Source organism: Acanthaster planci, linkage group LG06 (assembly GCF_054643075.1).
Source record: "Acanthaster planci isolate LZ-2023a linkage group LG06, COTS_SCS, whole genome shotgun sequence".
Taxonomy (NCBI): domain Eukaryota; kingdom Metazoa; phylum Echinodermata; class Asteroidea; order Valvatida; family Acanthasteridae; genus Acanthaster; species Acanthaster planci.
The window spans coordinates 1,727,848-1,747,365 of NC_141782.1; the positions used below are offsets into that span (position 1 = coordinate 1,727,848).

General features: G+C 42.7%; 2 protein-coding genes across 3 annotated transcripts; one reads left to right on the top strand and one right to left on the bottom strand.

The window, feature by feature from the left end:
- Positions 1-136: 136 nt before the first annotated feature.
- Positions 137-10,693, bottom strand: LOC110990024 (E3 ubiquitin-protein ligase TRAF7-like). Of its 2 annotated transcripts, XM_022254794.2 has the most exons (15): positions 10,488-10,693; positions 9,543-9,811; positions 9,017-9,114; positions 8,305-8,417; positions 7,584-7,711; positions 7,110-7,200; positions 6,805-6,946; positions 6,058-6,162; positions 5,438-5,515; positions 4,776-4,862; positions 4,402-4,537; positions 3,926-3,985; positions 2,535-2,683; positions 2,024-2,143; positions 137-1,608 (listed from the first exon to the last, which is right to left on the bottom strand). In XM_022254794.2, the coding sequence occupies exons 1-15, from the start codon at positions 10,691-10,693 to the stop codon at positions 1,537-1,539; spliced, it is 1,854 nt and encodes a 617-aa protein (XP_022110486.1). In that variant the 3' UTR covers positions 137-1,536. The 2 variants fall into 2 exon arrangements, with proteins under 2 accessions (XP_022110486.1, XP_022110487.1); XM_022254795.2 differs by lacking the exon at positions 3,926-3,985.
- Positions 10,694-10,902: 209 nt separating this feature from the next.
- Positions 10,903-19,039, top strand: LOC110990025 (scavenger receptor cysteine-rich domain superfamily protein-like). Its single transcript, XM_022254796.2, has 4 exons — positions 10,903-11,043; positions 12,558-12,899; positions 14,598-14,951; positions 15,620-19,039. Exons 1-4 carry the CDS (start codon positions 10,947-10,949, stop codon positions 15,940-15,942), a joined length of 1,116 nt encoding a protein of 371 aa, XP_022110488.2. The 5' UTR covers positions 10,903-10,946; the 3' UTR covers positions 15,943-19,039.
- Positions 19,040-19,518: the final 479 nt, after the last annotated feature.

A 19,518-nucleotide genomic window follows, 5' to 3' on the forward strand; every position in this document is an offset into this window, starting at 1 on the left:
GATTTCTCCACAGAAAGCACAACTTGCGCGGGCCAACCGGTAGTCGAGTTTAAAAATGGAAGTTATCCAATGCAGATATTTGTTATGTCACAAGAACGAAGGTAAGGAATTACATGAAGCTCAATAGTCCATCCCATTCCAGAAAATCATCATTTTTGTATTTTCAAATTTATTCGTTCTGTGGAGTTCAACTTATCACAACTGGAAAGCGGGGTTTGAAAAGGTTGAGTCTTATGTAGGCTTGAGAGACTTACTTTAAATCTCCGTAGCAACCAGCTTGTTCCTAAAACCCCAAACCATATAGATTTTGAAGATGTTATTTTTGACCTCCAAAATTGAGATTCTATGAGAAATTACCCCCCCGTGCGTCATTGCAGGGAAAGGCATAGTGTAACAATACATCACCTTCAAATGTCACAATTTTACATACAAAATTTAATTACATGTAACACTGACCTCATTTTTTAAAAAGTAACCATGGACTCACATATGTGCCTTTTTACAGATTACACATAAACAATTTCTTCATTTTTCTGATAAACGATTATAAATAAATGAGCAGTATTCATAATATTAAAAAACTAAGGAAAAAAAAATTACTTCTTGTACTCAACTGCCCCAAACATATCCAAAGTAATTTACATACAAGAAATGGCACATTAAAAATATTACCAATTCCATAATAATTGAGAATAATTGCTGTCTGCATTGAAATTGAAATTCATTATACATCTGACACTTTTGAATTGTTACAGAACGTCTTTTTTTAACTGGCCGGTAAAGGAAAGAATTAAGTATCTGGATGCATACAAAAAATCTTTAAATATAAAAATCCGATTCTATACAAAAATAGTGGATGTTTGAAATTTCAATTTGTTTAATTTTTGACATGCATATTTCATTCAAGTGCAGTTCACCTAAGTAAACACACGTTTGCCTGTTTTTATTAAAGTTGACCAAAAAATTGTATTTACACTTAAAAAGTAATGTTGAAAAACTCATTGCATTGGAAAAATCTTGTGAAGAAAATTACCATAGGACAACAGTGACGTAAACCCATCTTGGATATTCAAAATGCACCCAAGCCACCATGGCAAGCTCGGTGGTCGAGTAAACTGGACGTTGTGGGTGCAAATCCCACTTGAGTAAGGTTGCAAACCTTACTCTAAATTTCTTCAAGGTCTTGGAAATACGCCGCCCGTGCAGTGCGTACAGCTCTACCCTGCCAAGGGTAAAACCTAACATTAAAAACGCCAAAATTCTTCCCCCCTCCCTTGACAACTGGGGCGAGTTCACTGGTGTAAAACTGGCATCGGCGAGCCTGTGTTCAGTTGTCTGGATATTAAAAAACGCAGTCGGTGGCTCCAACAGGTAATGATCAGTTTGAGGTTGCAGCAGAGTAATATGGACATGACTGTGGACGCTTGGTTGGTTTAATACAAAGTCCAAAAAATTGCACAGTTGAAATGGTCCTGGTCCATTTCAGTGACCAACGAAAAAAAAATGCACTGGTGGTGAAAGCTGACTACGGTATTCTCACATGTCCTTCCCTGGCAAGATGTGATTGCCGAAGCTGCTGTACGTAATCAGGCGGAAGTACTTGAAGATCTAGAGCATGAAAAGAAAGAAATTACTGAAAGTTCTAGAACTAGAGACCATAAATTAGCAGTTTAGGCTTCGTGACTCCTAATCAAAGGGTCCGGGGGTGCGAATCCCGCAGCTTGTTAGACCCTTGGTCACATCGCTTTACCTTTAAAGTTACCTCTCTCTACCCAGGAGCCATCTATGGGTACCTGTGAGGTCAGAGGTCGAATGTGCATGGACATCGGCTGCCAAAAATGGTCTCTGGCCTGATGAACGGGGATAATAATTCTAACACTGCTTTGAGCAGCAGCACCTCCGGACATCGCATCATTAACTGAAAATGGGTGGACAAACCACACATGACTTTTTAGACATTCTTTTTTTTGGGGGGGGGGAGGAGTTTGAACATTTCAGCTTTTTTTAAATTTCAGGACTTTACCTTGATTTCTTTATCTTCAGAAGCGGTGAAGAGTAAACTGTGGCACAGTGCGATGGCGTTCACGCTGCCCTGGTGGCGGGACAGAACTTGGAGGGAAAGGAAATTCTGTAGATCCCAGATCTGATAAAAACCAATGAAAAAATTGCAAACTTAATACTGGAGAGCATAAGGTTTAGACATCCAGAATTGACTAAACAGGGTTAGGTTTAGGAAATGAATATGTAAGGGGCTGGTTAGAACAAGCAGAATGCAAGAACAAAGTCAAATATGGACTTTTTTTTACAGCGGGCAGTACTATTTTCTTTAATCTGGAAGTAAATTTATGTCAAAATTATTAAATAACCTACTTAAAGTAGTAAAAGAAATAGGAAACGGACAAGTTATCCTCAAAAAATCCACATCATGTTCTTATTGCCAAACATCAAAGAAACATGAATTATTCACACTTGTTTTTGTTTTTAAAGGAAACTCTATCATAAAGGTCGCACTGGGCAGAATCTGCTATACTCACCTGTACGGTGTTATCGTAGGAGCTGGAAATGACAAACTTGCCAGCTGGGCTCGTGGCCAAGTCGGTGACGATTCCAATGTGGCCGCCGAGACACTTGACGTGCTGGTGGGTGACAACGTCAAACAGCTGCATGTTCCTGTTGTATGTTCCTGGAAACAATCAAAAGATCAATCATGATGTTTGTTGCTGACAAAGGATGCCAAAAGACTGCAGGAGAAAACTATTAGCCGGACTGAGCAAAAGAAATCTTTTTTTTTCTAAACTTAATATTTCTGGGATTAGCTAAACTTAATGAGTCAGATATAGAGTTGACAGGCTGTTAAAACCTCGTAACATAATTGGTGCGCTTCTTTTTAATGCTTGCCTTCTAGATGCGGTTTTTGACTGGACTGGATTGGAAACAGAACTGCAAAAAAACAAGCAAGTGGCGACTGTTTGTGATTGGATGGGGCTGAAGTATTTGATGCCTGAAATGTCAACTGGCGATGCTGCAGCAAGATGGAGTGTGCAGGTTTGACATGAACTAAAGTCTAGGTCACTGTACAGATCACAGACGTGATCACAGACAATCACAGACCTGATCCCTGACCCAATCAATGACCTCGGCAATGACCAGATTACTGACTTGATTAAATGTGTGATCACAGATCTTATCACCGGCCTCATCACACAAATTACAGACCTGATAACGAACCTGATCACAGACCTGGTCACTGGCCTGATCACTGACCTCAACCCCTTAACCAATCACAGACCTCATCGCAGATCAGATTGATATGTCAGTTTAAACTATTCACAGAACGCTTCATCTGTCATTTCGACTAAGAGCAAAATAACGAGGAAATGAAAAGAACGACCTTCTAAAAAAGTACTTATGTAACTGTGAGGTAAGTACAAACAAAAGGAAATCAACCTGCTGTTACTTATTAGTATTCCAATACAAGTTTCCACTGCTATGCCTGAAAAAATGTCAACTCCTACTTGCAAGAAAAATATCATGGATGTGATAGACTATGGGACAGGCATGCCAGGAGTGACTGTCACTTTTGCCACAACACAATGCAGTATCATGCACTGTCATGAACCCTAACCCTCCCCGATCCAACAAAATCCACAAGGTTTTCATTTGTGTGAATTTTGTAGGACTGAGGAAGGTAATGCCCCTGCCACACAATGCTTGACTGTGGAATTGACAAGAGCTCAAATTAGAAAGAATGTGGCAATGGTTCCTGGTGCGATGGAGAGTTTTGGAGAACTTGGAAAGCAAAATTGAGAAGTATGCAGCTATGATAGTGAGGTACGATAAGATTTAGTGTTCGGCTGCGCTAAAATGGGCCGAGTGTTAAAAAAGGGACCAGCCAATCTGATCCAAGTGCAAAGGGGAGCCCTACCTGAATGACCCTCCAAAGAGTCCTTTGACCTCTCCTCATTTCCACTCTCTCCCCGTGTTCCTGGTCAAAGTGCAAAGGTCACAGGAAGCCATGGGAAAAGAGCGTACACAATATTGGGAGAGCACAAAAAATACACAGACATTTGAGCTACACACACACACAGCAAGCGAACTCTGAACTTTGTGAACAATGCTTTACTTGCCATCCAAATTTATGCGGACTGCTGAAATACATCACAACTTCCATCCACAATTTTACGTAGAAAATCCCACTGCTGATGTGTCGAAACTAACGTGCAACTTGTGTCTCCACGACAACAGACCAACACAATTAATAACAGAATTCACAAACTCTTTGTGTACAGAACGACAGGACAAAAATGTGAACAGCAAAATAGACAAAAGAGGACAGATAAACGATCAAGAATGACGAATAGGGGAATATTAAGCGAATGGTGAATGGTGCGATACACTTACCAACAATGATAAACTTGGGAGTGATAGCCAAGGCATAGACTGAACCGTATTGGTGCTCCAACTTTCTCTTTAAGTTAAACTGGCCCGTGGCATCCCATATGCAGACAACGTTGTGAGAACCACTGTACAGTGCCTCCTATTGTCGTAAGGGAAGAAAGTGGATCTTGAGTAAAATAAGAATTTAGGACGTAATTAGGGGAGCAACATTTGACCATTTGATTTCCTTCGGGATACTAAACAAGGAGGTGAGATGCACAATATTTAGTTGGTGTCAAATAAAGGTAAGAGGACAGAAAAACTGCCCCTCGCGTATTATTTTTTAAATATAAAAAAAACACAAATGGGTTGTAATGAAGCAACGGACAAGCGAGTACCTTTGAAGGTTCCAGCGTCAAGGCTCGGACCCAGTGATGTAAGCCAGAAATACTTTGGACGGCCTCCAGTGTGTCTGCATGCCATACCTACAGAACAGATAACAGTACCAACCTCAAATAACGAAAACCGAGAACAGTTAACCCCTTCACGCCGGGATTCTTTTGACCATGACTGCTGGGCTGCGGTATGCCCAGTATGCAAAGCTCTGTCCAGCAGCAGGCCCACATTGAACCAGCAGCTCCGTGGTGAATAGACTCTATGTGTGGTACGCACTAATCCCCACACAGAGCCACGGCTGTGGACTGCTCCCGGTATGAAGGGGTGAAGGACCTTGCCAACCAGTAATGGGCAACAGGTCCTTGTGTAATAGTGACCTACTTAAACCTAGTGACAAACCATGAAGGTGGAACCAATGCACTGTGACTAACAGTGATTTCTTTTTGATTTTTCTCACTTTTTCTAATTTCCTATCTCAATTTCGACTTTGTCCACTTCTTGTCAGGCCGCGGGCCTGATTTCATACAGCCAAGAAGCAGAAAAAAATCACTTAGAAAAAATTATGCGCTAAACAACGATCAGCGGGGACCAGTCGTGCAAAATGCCCAATCTATGAACTTCTCGGCTGGTAACCTCTTCCTTTGCTGAGCAAATAGTTCTTTACCTTGATTGTGCAATACCCCGAGGAGAAGAGATACTTGCTGTTCTTGACCAAAGCGCAGATGGCGCTGTCGTGGGCTTTCTGCGAGGATGCAAAAGAGTTGAGGACTCTCTGAACGTACGGTTCCCAAGTCAAAGGTCATATGCAAATTAGGACCCCTCCATGTCCACTGGGTCCACCCTCCCCCAAGATTTTGTTGTTTTGCTATTCGAAGATGGCAGAGAGGTAAACGGTTCGGCATTTGCGAGATGTGATCTGGAATAATGTATGCATGACCTTTTCCTCCAATTATGTGTATCAAAGCAGTACACTCGCACACAGCCTTGGCAAGGGCAGATCTGGACGGGGCCATGGGACCCAGAAGAAACCCCGCAAATTGAGGGGGGGGAAATACTGAGACAGGGAATTTTGGGGGTATATTTTCATTTCGTTCCTTCAAAAATTGTGTAATAAGTTCCAAAGTGTGGTCAATCTACCCAGAAAGGCCATAAACGGTTACATGAAAAAAAATTCCCAATTTTTGGGGCCCCCCGAAAAAATTGAGTTCTGGATCCGTCCTTGAGCCCCGATGTGCAATTGTTTCTAATCGCTCCATTTTTAAAAGGTGTGAAACGTGTTCTCACTTTGACGCATTTGTGTTCTTTCATAGTGTCGTACTTCCACATTCTGATGCTCTGGTCCTCGCCAGCACTGTACAGATATTCGCTACCAGCTAAGAGGGCGTTGACCTGGCAGAGGAAAGACAGAAGAACGGACTCTTGAGGAGAAACAAACACGCATACAATTACGCCATCACAGGTAAGAGGAGGAAAAATTATTCCGCATTCCTAAAAAAAGTGTGCAAAGTTTGGACAATTTCAGACTGTCATCTTGGAACACCGAATGAGGAATGCAATCTCGCGAACACGATGACGTTATAATGACTCGATTACATTTCTGTGAGGAAATTTCAAACCAGGCTATCAACAGAGCTTGGGATTTCAGGGTATCCTTTGAATAAAAACGAGAAGGAAAAGCTGGCACCTTCTCTGAGATGACTGCTTGAAATAATCAGGAAATTGCAATTCATTTTAACGAAGGCAAAAATGCAAACCTTTCTCTGTTTCATCCATAACAAAAAGTTGCCACAAGGTGGCCACACACTTCGCAGAGGCATATATCCAGGCACGCCCCCAATGTGCATTCAGAAAAGCCCTGCATTACGGCACAAACATTGCCAGCAATTTCTCAGAAACCAGAGCAAAGTACAAAGCTCACACCGTTGTTTTTTTTTTCACACAGTACAAGAGGCCTCTCTGATGTGAAGTTGTCAAATGTCTGAATTTGTTCATTGAAAGGAATTTCCTTTTTATCCCCCAAGGCAGCATTACTGTGTCCGTGTGTCCTTTGATGTTCTGTACGCAGCCTTTACTCAGGGCATCAACGTCCCACACTTTGATGACTTTGTCTAGTCCGCTTGAGTATAGCCTATGACCTCTTGTTGCCAGGCAGTGGATGGCAGCATTGTGACCTCTGAAAAAGACAAGACCAAAAGTGGCTGATCTCTCTTTTTATCACCAACTTCTGTGACTCTATCAACATATGATTACTTTCATTCTTCAAGCATTTCTCAGCAAAAATCAGTCAAAAGAACAACATCTACCTGATGACGATGTTCATTCAACCTTCAGCTTACCTTAGAGTTCCGATGCATTTGAATTCAAACGGAACCTGCCAGTGATCGTGCCCAGTCATTGTGTTTTCAGGGCTTGACGAATCCCGCCGATCTATGAGTGAAAATATCAGGGTCATTGAGTTTCGAGGCTTGAATGAGAACTCAGTGCAGAATTAAAACAAAGGTCAACTTAGCTGGGCTGCTTGAAAATGTGAACAGATGCCCAGTTACGATTAATGGCTGTGTACGCAGATCAGCTCTCGGTTGTTTCAATGCAAAGTGAGGGCACTTATGTACGTTTCCTGCTGTGAACAATTTCAAAGGGGCACTCACACAAACTTTGACAAAAATGCCGCAAAAGGCTTCTCTAAAGTCAATCTTTAACTGCGCCAACCACATCAACCTGGCACGACTTTTCATAGGCCACGTCTGACCCTCCCCTCTCTAGGGCAATCCCCACCCCTAACCCCTCCTCGAGGCCCAGGGACAACCTACCAGATGCGGTCCTCGGTCTGATGTGAGGTCTCTGCGACCGACTGAAGGAAGACGAGCTGAGCTTAGCATCGTGCTTATCCATGGTGGCCTTGAGGTCGTTGTACTTGGACTCCACATCGGTCAAGGCCCTGAAATGGAAAGGACTTGCGGAATGAATTTCAAGAAACAAAATAACCTTCAAGGTCCAAACCACTGACCATATCTCTTCCTACAAATATACACTTTTTTACAGGGAGGCTAGCTCTCAAGTCAAAGCATTCATTAAGTAGGTTTGGAAAATTATTTGACCACAAGACAAGTTAATATGTATCAAAATAATTATCTAAAAATCGATTCACGGCACTGCTGAAGATTACCACAACATTTGAAGATGGCTGGTAAAAGAAACCATGAAAAGGTACTTCAAAATGAGTGCACAGTGGTTGAATTAAACCAGTGTACTGTAGGTCTCAGAGTAAAATCGAGTAAAATGTGACTCGCTCTACCAAAACCTGGATTTCCTGAAACGAATGGTAAGGCATTCACCACAGCTGGCAAAAGATGTCAGAGAATCCATTCCAACTTTTGACCTCTTGACCCTCACAAGATTTTACGACCAACATTTGTTAATAATTTTTAGAATAGAGGACAAGACCAAAAAAATTTGTTAAAATAACATCATTTAGGGCAGAACAGCCTTGTGGTAAAACGCGGTGTCCCAAATTCATCCAGTTTGACTGACCTTGTGCAAGCCTCCAGCTGAGCTTTCATCTCATCTCGGCTATTCTCAAGGAACAGCACCTTCTCGATCAGCATCTGCACCTGCTTCTGCAGGAGAACCTGGTCTTCGGAAGGCTGCCCGGCAAAAGATCAAAATGTCAAGAACCCTGAGTAAGCTAGTTTGTGGCTCTACGACTGAAAAGGAAGCTGGTCTTGCCCACAACCAATCTCAGATGTTTATCACCGGGACCGAACTAAAATACTCCCAGCCTCGACGACATTGTAAGTGCTCCTGTTGCAGAAAAATGCAACCAAGAGGGTCTGGAAGTCAGCAATGGGGTCTGAGCCAACGGGTTGAACATTTCAAAAGGTGTCTGGAAGCCGAGTGTTGGACACACCCTCACAGTTTCTCAGTCTCAGCATGGAGTAGTGAGTCAAACTCTACAGTGTGTACGACCATGGGTGCTCTCCACTTGGCAACGGTGTAATGATCATGAAATGGCACGACAGTTTAACCCCTTCGCTACGGAGGACTGCTACTACCGCACCATTGTGTGAGGATTAGTGCCTACCACACATACAGTCTATTCACCATGCAGCTGCTGGTTCAATGGGGCCTGCTGCTGGACAAAGCCCTCCATTCAGGGCATACCACAGCCCAGCAGTCACGGTCAAAATAATCCCGGCGTGAAGGGGTTAAGGCCTCATTACAGGTTTGAAACAAACAATGTTACCTGAGACACGGTGTTCACGACTGCACAAGGACTCGCTTCATATTTACATGAAAGGCAGTGGTCTTCGACAGCACGCGACGTACCGGTAAAGGTGCACCCTGTCACAAGGAAAAAAAGGAGAATTAATCTTTGAGGAATTCCCGTAACCCGCAAATCCGGCAAATCACAGCCAAGCCTGGAATGATTTACGAATGCGTCCATAGGCAAGGTACTCTACAGTGAGACAAGTGAATGCAGTACACCTCTGAACAGTGCCACGGGCAGACATACCAGCAGATATTATGAATGCTGTGCACTTGACCCCCTCGGCTTGTGCGCATTCTGATGAAAATTGGTCAAGTGCAATTCATGCCATGCACGTGAAAATCAGAGCATCCACGTAGTGGGTCTGCTATATCAGAGCTCTTGTCATATATTTCCTGTTAAGAGTCTTCCATCTCCGTATATTCCGCCAACATGTTAAGAATAGACCTTTTTCGCCCGACTAGCATGACGCACTTGCACAACAACGGACTCCACTGCTCACCTTTCTCGTAATGATGACACTTCACAAAGGGGCAGACCGTCACCACATGCTCCTCCAGGTCCAGCCGCAGCAGTGTCCCACACTCGGGGCTGTTGGGGCACTGCAGGGAGCTGTACGGACAGCTGGCCTCGTGCTCGGCCTTCTGGGAGAGACGGATCAGCTCGGGGCAGCCGCAGGTGTCCGTGATCAGCTCGTCGTTGCGCGAGCTGAACCGCTTGATTCCATTCTTGCAGTACACCAGAATGTCATCTAGCTGCGAGGTGATGGCCCTGTACAGATTTACATAAAAGTTACTTCCTACAAGCTGTGCTTGTTGATGGGGGAAAATTACAATTCATAAAAATTGATGGAAGCTTTTACAAATCCTTAAAAAGTTAAATTTCTGGTTGCCTTCCTTACTATTTATCTTCTTAACACTAAAAATTTATACATTTCAGGTCATTATGCACATTTAAGCAAGTTGGAAATATTTCACTTTGTTTGTCCCATTCATAAATATATTAAAAAAATTGAAAACTGATAGGTTAAAATAAAATATCAAATAAATAATGTTGCTGAGATGACACACACACACAAATACAGCTACTCCAGACCCCTAAAAATTTACAATTTGGAGTTTTAGATCTGAAAATTAGTTGGTGAAATTCAGAGAACCTTCTCTGCTCAGTTTCAGTGTTTTTGTTTGGAGTTGTTGTTTTTCGGGTAAAGATGGAGTAAAGTTGATCTATTTTTTTCATGTTTTCACTAAATTGAACCTCACTCAAGTGAAGCCGTAGTCTCTCCTTTCACAAGCAAAGAATCCCAAAGACTTATTACTTTTTATCAAGCATTTCTGCATTAGGCCTGCGCCGGATGTTCCGGTGTGGTCAGGGTGGTGCATCGTGAACTTCGCGAAGGCGAGTCCCAATTACTTTTGTACACACACAAATGACCATGATGACAAACCTATTCGCAACGACTGACGTGTTTTTCAGCGGCTTCTCGTCCACGGGGCAAGCATCCAAAATGACCGAATCCTTGCCGTCCGTCAGGCAATGCCTGCAGAATGTGTGCCCACATACCACACTGATCACAGGATCTTGCAAGAGCCTTTTACACGAGGGGCAAAAAAGGTGCACGGAAGGTTCTTCGGCGAACACGGAAGTCGCCATGATAAATTTGTGGCAAAATGTCCGTCAAAGGAGGGCGCTATTTACGAAAACAATAGTCAGCGAAGTGCAGAGGCCATGTAAAGCCGCAACATCACCACTGCAACAAAAACTTCGACGTCTTCTCGATGACGGGTGTATCAGTGTATTGATTTGTGCGAAACGATGCTAGAGTTTCGTTGTTAAGTCTCAGTGGAGAAATTCTGACTAGATTTTAAAAATAAGCTCCAGAATATAGGGTTTTTGAGTAGAGCCGATGGCCGCAAAAGTTGCAGTGTTTGCCTTGTGGACATGGTGGATGTGGTTTGCGATCAACCTGACGTCACACTCATGCAGCAGCACTTCGCAGAAAGGTAGCCTACTGAAATTATTGGATAAAATTCCATACATGGACATTGCTAACTTCTCTGTCGTGACATATCAGCCATTAGAAGGCAATCATATATTCTGCAAAAAAGCAAGTTATGTCGGGAAAATGTTGAAGCATTTACTTAGAATTTGTCAGACCTGTTTGAGTGGTACTGATACTGCCCTACTAAGTGATAGGAAAGGACTGGATTTGAGCATTGTGTGGACGCGAATTTGCACGACCTTGGATCAGTGCGAGGTGAAAACAAATGCATTTTACATTGCTTTGCATGGCAGAAGTGCATTTGCCCCGGTTATTTTCACGGCGCTGGCCGGAAGTCATGCACAAGTTGCGTCCTCCTGTACAGCTACACTGGGAGACTGGAAGAATTAAACGTGTGAGCCAATGAGGGGAGACCTCATCGAAACTTACAAGATCCGACACCGATTTGAGAGAACGGATCAGAAAAGATTCTTCCAGTTGGCCTCTACAAATACAAGAGGCCATAGTCTCAAACTCTATAAACTAGGGCTCAACAAGGCACTAAAATGTGGGCAGGACTTGTTCTCACAAAGAGTCAGCAATGATTGGAATTGTCTCCCGCCCCACATTACAAATGCCAAAAATACCAACTCCTTTAAGATTGAGCATGACAGGCATTGGAAAGAAATGGGGGTTTATAAGGGTCATGGCCTTATTACTTCCATCAAACTGTAAGTGTAAGGGTGAGAAGTGATGGCTGGGTCGGAATGGAATTCTTTCCTGAGCTCGGAAAAACAGTCTGAGGGCTGGTGAATGTAGCATGACCGTCAAGGTCAATTGTAGTAACCGGAATGATGTGAAACCGGGTTTGTCCGAGCCGGAAATCATGGCTGTCCATTCTCGCAAAAACTAGTGGCCTCTTCCACTTGTCCCAATAACGTCATGTTCAACAATGTTGACAAAGGATTTCCTCGGAAAATACTCAAATATTGACCTTTCAATTGGCAGAATATTAAAGAAAGTATAGTTTTTGTTTGGTGTTCAGAGTTTTGAATTTGGTGGGTGAAAGAAATTGGCCTACTTTAACTTGTTTAAATTTGCCAGCCAGCTTACCGAATCTTTCATGCATTGGAATGTTTTCTGTACTTATGTAAAAGTTAAACATCAAGCCCTGTGTAAGTTTTAGTGGTTGGGCTGTACAAGGTTGAACTTATCAAAATGCCGAAAAGCCAGGTGTTGAATCCTGAAGAACATTAGAAGAGTTTATTTCCAACATGCGATGAGCACCATTTTGGTGTCTTTTTGGTGTCAGAATCCTACCCTCTCTCAGTTTCCTGCAGTCAGTTTCTACATCTTTCAGACAGCTACACGTTAACACAAATTTAATGAGTCAATTGTGGAAAAATTGCACGTTTCTCAAATGGATACATCATTTTGGAAGTAAACCCTTCATTTTCATGTATGAGTACTTCTCTTGGGCATACCTTTTTTTTGTAATTAAAGGGAAAAACTTTTTTTTTTCATGACAATCCGAAGGAGACATCGTTCGTTTGTTTACGGATGATGTCAACGGAACTCAAGCAACCGGACTTCTCCAAGTCAGCTATAAAGGAGATTGGTGGTGGATATGCGGATTGGGCGTGAACTTGACTGTGTCGTCGTTGGTCTGTCGTCAGCTGGGTTTCACCAACGTCAGCTGGGTTAACGCCGTAAATGACTTAAGGGTCTCAAAACAAGAACGGTTTGGCAGGATAGAGTGTGAGGGAACTGAGAAAACGCTCACAGATTGCAAGTACTATCTGGACGAGACCTACTCCTGCCCATTAGGCGTCTTGGCAGAGATTAAATGCAAGGATAACATGGCAACTCCACTGCCTGGTAAGCTAAAAAAAAGGGGGGATTGTATATTCAGGGACGCCTCCATTTTTTTTTCATTTTAATCTGGTAAAATTGGTCAGACCCCCCCAACAAAAACCAAAGACAATGCTCTGATTATTGTACTGACTAAATTTTCTGGAAATTTGGAATTATAACTTGTGAGAAAATGTGACGTTCTTTCTTGCTGCCATACAACTGTAACTCCACCGCGTGTCATGTCTTAAAATACTCCCAGTTTCCTCTCATAATTTCCCTCAAAACTCAAAACCCTAGACTCTTTTGACAACATCAACCCTACAGTTGTTGAGCAACTGCTAAGGCGAATCAAAATGTTAAAATGTAGGTCTCCCTTTTTTTATTAAGAACGGGGCCTAAATGTACAATCCCCCTCAAAAAAAACATTCGTGTGTTTTTCGTAGAAGATAATGGCTTTCAACCCCCCCTTTGACATTTTTTGTCGTATCATTGAAATGCATTTTCTAACCTGCTGAGTGAGCCTTTGGGAGGGTTTTTGGTAATGTCTCGCCATCATTTTGACACTACAATTGTGAATATTTGATATACTGTTCTCGTGCAATGCCCACTTTGCAAAGACATTTCAGCCAAGAAGGTATAGTTTCTCCGTTGGTATGCTTGATGCACACGAGCTGACATATGTAGCTGAGAACGTCACCTCCCCCCGCAAAAAAAAAATACCGTATGTTGGAATGAGTTCAACGTTCACCCTTGTTCCAATAACGGGTGCCTTTACATACATGCAAAGTTTCAGAGAGATTGGGTTTGGCACAGGTGAGTTTGGGAGGGGGTGACGAAATCCATTCCCCCCCCCCAGGCTGTGAGATGGTCCAACAAAGCCTGGTCTGTGCTCGTGGGGTTGGCAGGGTCCAATCAAAAGTCATCATCAGACAGTTTTCCTGAGATGAGCTACCATTGCTGTCGGCAAGCAGGTGTTAGCAACCCTGATGCTTACTCTCTTGAAACAAGAGTTATTGATCAAATGGCACATAATGGTCACCACTTGGGTCATGTGCAGCTCTTGTCACTGGTCTCTTGGGTTTCTCGTGCTTTTCGCCATTTATCAAAGCTCTGAGGGCTCACCTGCTATCTAAATACTGTTGTCTTTGGCTAAGACAGTGATGGGTGCAAGTTGTGTCACACGGGCCAAGAGAGTTTTCCCTGAACCACACATTATCATACCAATAATGCCAGAGGCTAAAAACACATTGATTTGACAATCTTTTATTTGTTTTTTTAGTTAATAGTAAAGTTCTCAAACCAAAGCTTGAAATGACCAGTGCTTGGACTTTCAAGAATTGTATAGTCCAACCTTACTTGCAATTTAATTTTTCGTCCGTGGACTTAAGGTTTCATTTCATCCAAACTTCCGGCTAGAGGTGTTATTTCTCTAGACTTTTTGCAGATTTTTAGAATTTTGGGCTCTTCAAATCAGTGATTTTTTTTTAAGAGGGTTAATTGTTAGGGCTCTGCTACTTTTCTCACCCACACGTTGTCCCAAAGAGTGCAGGCTTTCACACAGTCGGAGCTTTCTGTGAGGAACTGCTTGCTGTGCTGCCTGTAGCAATTAAAATCTCTGAAAGGTCACAGCATTTTTTTTCATTATCCTCATTGTTGTAAGTCCCTTGCTGGATGTTTTGTGTGGATTTCTTTTCACGGCCCGATCCGGGACCTCTGCCGCAGATTTTCAGGTCCGTTTGGTGGGCGGGACGTTCCCCTACGAAGGGAGGGTGGAGATCTCCTACAACGGCCAGTGGGGGACAGTCTGTGACGACAGCTGGGACTACAAGGACGCGGACGTTGTTTGCCAGCAGCTGGGCTTCCACACCGCTGAAGCCATCGCCACCACGGCCTACTTTGGCGAGGGCAGCGGGCCCATCTTACTTGACGATGTCGCGTGCGAGGGGAACGAGACCAGCATCGTGAACTGCCCTCACTCAGGGATCGGGGAACACAACTGTAAACACAGCGAGGACGCGGGCGTCCGATGCACTGTCAATAAAACCCAGCTTGAGACGCTGTCACCCGAAATCACAAGTAAGACCCAGGAAAGGCCAATCCTCACTTGGCAAGAAAGCGAATACGAACATGAAACTGTGACATTAAATATTTGATTTGGAAATTTGCAAAAAATCAACACTTTTTAACCAAAGTGAATTTTGCTGCAAATGTTTCTTGACGGCAAGTTTGCTTCACTTTTGTATTTGCTTAAAGTGTGAACTGGCCTTAATGATGGAAAACTTATTCAGATTCTTTGTGTGGGGCCAACATACTTTGTTTAGTCAGCAGCCCGAGTGAAAACCAAGATCTTACAATTTCACGTTTAGAGAGAGTTGGCGTTGAGAAGCTCTCACAAATGGGTTGCTCACTTGCAAGAGGTCAGTCAAATGGCAAACTGCCAATCATGACTCCCCACGGGCTTCCTTTTAATGGCTGTGGGCATCAACTGTTGAGGGCGGTGTTACCTGCTGGCATACTGTACATGTATTGCTGCTGTGTGCATTCCAAACCTGTACCTGTACCTGCATATGATCAATTGCTAACCAAAATGCGTATTTTTCAAAATGTTAAATTGACTTTCTTTTGTTTATCTCTTTGCATTGATGGATCTGTTAACCCCGTGGTGTTGGTTTATTTTGTCCTGTGACTTTGTTTCAATCCTGTCTTTATCAATACATGGTAAAGTTGCTTTCCGTTCAATACAGATTCCATTCTGCCCTTTCTCGTCATTCTCATCAATGGCCTAATCGCCCTCCTGATCCTTGTCGGCTGTCTCATCTACTGCTACCTGAAACTGTGGGACCGATACACGGGCCGCACCCGCCGCGCCCAGCTCAGACGCACCCAAGATGCCAGCACGCAGGGAGGGGCCACCGGGGACGGCCACACCCCCTGGGAGTACACCGAGGACCCGCCCCCTTACCACACCGTCCACGAGAATCGGGACGTGTACATCATGCAGCAGTCTGAGACCCCACCTCCCGAGTATGACGAGGCAATGAAGCTTCAGAATGACACCTGTGTTTAACCCAGGGCATTGTTTGCAATATTTCTACATCTTCTTGTCTTTTTTGGATATTTATTTGCAAACAATGAGCACAAGTTTATTTCTTTGCTTTTAGATCTGCAAGTTTTTCTTAAAGAGTGCAAAAAAATGTTTGTGTCTCATTTTCAAAGGTGCTAACACTTAAAAAACTAATATTTTGTGAAATTGTGGGCTTGTTATAGTATTTATTATTTTTCTTTGTTACAATTTGCACTAACAAACACATGAATGAAACTTCATACGGATTGCTACAGATTAAGTGGAACTATTTGTGCTGTTCTGAGCATGTTGAGAGTGAAAGTCGAAATTTTTTTGTGCGAATCGGTTTTACCATTTTGTCTCACAAAAAAAGTAAGTGATGCATCAGAAGGTGAAGAGAAAGACGTGAGTCATTCACATGCATGGGAGACTGTGCTTGGGAACTGTGATGAGATAGATGGTCTCATTTCATGTGCTGTGTGTAATTAAAATGGTAGCACCCATGTTGTTTTTAGAATCACGTTCAAGGTTCACCTTCCATCGGAAGGAGAAATTAAAATGAGCTTTTAATCAAACGTGCAGATTGAGAAATGGAGACTGTGAGTTTTTGAGTAGTCACTGCATATACTGTTGGTCAGCAGCAACTCAAAGTGAGTTATTATTTTATGCTTTGATGCAAGTTGTTGTTTTCAGCAATTGAACGCTTCACGTATGTAAACAGAACTATGAAGAGGGGTTCTGTAGTCTTTACATTTTTCCATGTCTTTGTAGATTTTCTTGTCATGTGCCTGTACTTTCTAACCACATTTTGAAGAATCACAGATTTCAGATTTCCTCCCCCCCCCCAAAAAAACCATAATTCACCACAGAATCTTTCCAGCAGTGGTCGTCTCTTAAAAGGAGATGTTTTGTTCCCGATATCAGTGGATTTGAAAAAAAAAGTGTGAGTATTAGTCAACGCTACCAAGATTTATCTATTGGCATTCCACTGTCAATGATAAATTGTCATATACAAGTTATGCATATACGAAGATGATGTGGGCGCATACAGATGTCCGAAAAAACCAGCCTTTGGTTTCTCGACAACATATTGTATAGTGTACAAGTGTGTCAGTCACTGTGTGGACCTCTGAACAAAAGATGTCCACACAGTGCAGGTAGCGAAAACCTTGTGTGGACCTGCCCATGTCCACATAAGGTTTTCCTCATCTCTGAAAAACAGATTTACGGATGTAACTACTGAAGTACTCAATAGCCTTGCGATTTAATGATATTGTGGCATGCTGTGTTTACTCTGTTGTACACATGGGAGCCGGGTCGGAACATAAAGAGACAAGTTTTTCAGACCAGCTCTCGGCATTTTGGGCTCCAATGGTCGAAACAAACGTGGATGTTGAAATGGCGGTGACCCTGCCGTGTCTGCAAATGTTAGGGGTCTTTTTCATTGTCTTTTTTTCACAAACCTAACAACACGTTCTCTTTTCCTGTGACCCTTCTCCTCCCATGAAGCAATTAATGATACAAAATTGTCATTTTTCTTACTTGGAACATTGTACCCTATTAACCCCACTTTCTCCAGTGTACATTTTGAATGCTTGAGAAATCCGTAATAATGATAATAATAAGTGGTGACCGGCAACATTGTCACTGTACGTTCCCACTGGCCCCCGTCAGTGATGGGAAGCACTGAGTTGGGTTTCTGTTCGGCACGACTGGCATGGCGCACTTGCGACATACAAAAGTTTGAAGGGGGTTATCAGGAACGTCTGTCCGTAACACCACAGCCAAGAGGTTTGTAAGTGCGTTATAGGTGAATTGCCTCGTCAGCACACCTAAAAGAAGATGTTACCCGTGCATCAGTGTCCGGTAACTGCTTACCCGACGAGTCGAAAAAAGACATCGCGGAAAGACATCCCATAAAACGTGGGATTGTTACTGCAACTCCGCGGAATCTCACTCTTAGAATTTGGCCAGGTATATACATTATGAAATCATCGTGTCTCTGGTCATCCTGGGTCCTGACGGACTGTGAATAATTTGTACTGTTTGCTAATGGTGTGCTAATGTAAATTTTGATCAAAGAAGTTATTTGATTATTAACTTTTTATACTTTGAAGATAGCTTTGAATGTTTGATGTTGTTTCAAACTTTATGCAGTTCCTATTGTGAAAAGGTATTTTTACTTGTAAGTAATATTGTGCAGACAAGTCATATTTGCAAGTTAAAAATGAAATGTACGCGCATTTTTATATTTATTACTTATAGACTGATTGCACCTGCTAAGTCGTCTGACCTATAGTGGTTCTCAAACATTCAAGAGACATGGTGTCCTTCCATAGTAAAGTGTGTCATAAATGTTGTTTACCAAAGCCGATTTTTGGTACTGATATCGTGCTCAGCACATCAGTAGTCGGAGTACTTTACCGACCGTCGGCTATATTTTTGGTAAATGACACTTGTGACAGACTTTACGATGGGAGGACGCTGTGCTTTCTGATGTTTGATACCCACCCTAGGTCATGTGACTGAAATAGCAGGCACAATCGCTCTATTTGTTGTTGCCAAGCTCATATTTGTCCCTCCCCCCCAAAAAATTATAATAACCTGTGTTTTGAATTGAATGGTTCCTTGAACACTTTTGTGCACGGTAGACCCCATAATCAGTAGACCCCTGCACTGATAACGCCACACGTTTACAGTGTGCGGGCCTATGGTGCTCAGTGGACCGTGAGTCCCCACTGGGTCCATAGGATAGGAAAGTGTAAACAAAGTGTAGGATTCTTATAAGTGCATCGGCCATATTCTGAGGTCAGCATTTTGACTGACTGTGGTTACAAGGTTGAAGTCAGGGGATGAAGAGAAATCCTTGAAACATCAACAATAGCGAACAAGGGACGAGTTCTCTCCAAAGTGTGTGAATATGTGAAACTTGCGCTCGTTCAGGGTTCCTGCACCTAAAGGACAATTAAATTCCATGACTTTTCCATGAGCAAATTATGAAATCCACGACCCGATAATGCAATTTCTTGGACTGTTCAGACTTTTAAAGTTACAAATAAAATCACGCAATTTATGCGCTTATTTCTGACAAAAGAAATCACACACAGTGTTTGAAAAATTCCATGACATTTCCATGACTTTAGTCATTTCTACTAAATTCTATGATTTTTCCAGGCCTGGAAAACAAAACAAATTTCTGTGAATTTTTCATGACTTTTCCTGGCCGCAGGAACCCAGCTTGTTTTTGTACAAAATGTAAAACATTACACTGAAATCTAAATGTCAAGCCCGTAAATCCTTCAAATTCAGCAATCACACTCCTGGGTTTCAACTGTGAGGCGGTCATCCTCACTGATTTGAGTGACCACCTCACTGATTTGAGTAACCACTTCAATGATTCGAGTAACCGCTTCACTGATTTGAGTGACCACCTCACTGATTTGAGTAACCACTTCAATGATTCGAGTAACCGCTTCACTGATTTGAGTAACCACTTCACTGATTTGAGTAACCACCCCACTGATTTGAGTAACCACTTCACTGATTTGAGTGACCACCGCACACTTAAAATAGACAAAG

What these genes read in the sequence shown, in the direction of transcription:
- LOC110990024 (XM_022254794.2), bottom strand. Translation starts at nt 10,693, where the DNA reads ATGGCGACTTCCGTGTTCGCCGAAGAACCTTCCGTGCACCTTTTTTGC. An exon ending in TCAAAGGACACACGGACACA is followed by an intron (nt 6,163 to 6,804) that starts GTAATGCTGCCT and finishes TTCCTCTGCCAG; the next exon opens with GTCAACGCCCTCTTAGCTGG. An exon ending in AAGAACACAAATGCGTCAAA is followed by an intron (nt 5,516 to 6,057) that starts GTGAGAACACGT and finishes GCATCCTCGCAG; the next exon opens with AAAGCCCACGACAGCGCCAT.
- LOC110990025 (XM_022254796.2), top strand. Translation starts at nt 10,947, where the DNA reads ATGGCCGCAAAAGTTGCAGTGTTTGCCTTGTGGACATGGTGGATGTGG. An exon ending in CATGGCAACTCCACTGCCTG is followed by an intron (nt 12,900 to 14,597) that starts GTAAGCTAAAAA and finishes CCTCTGCCGCAG; the next exon opens with ATTTTCAGGTCCGTTTGGTG. An exon ending in GCTGTCACCCGAAATCACAA is followed by an intron (nt 14,952 to 15,619) that starts GTAAGACCCAGG and finishes CGTTCAATACAG; the next exon opens with ATTCCATTCTGCCCTTTCTC.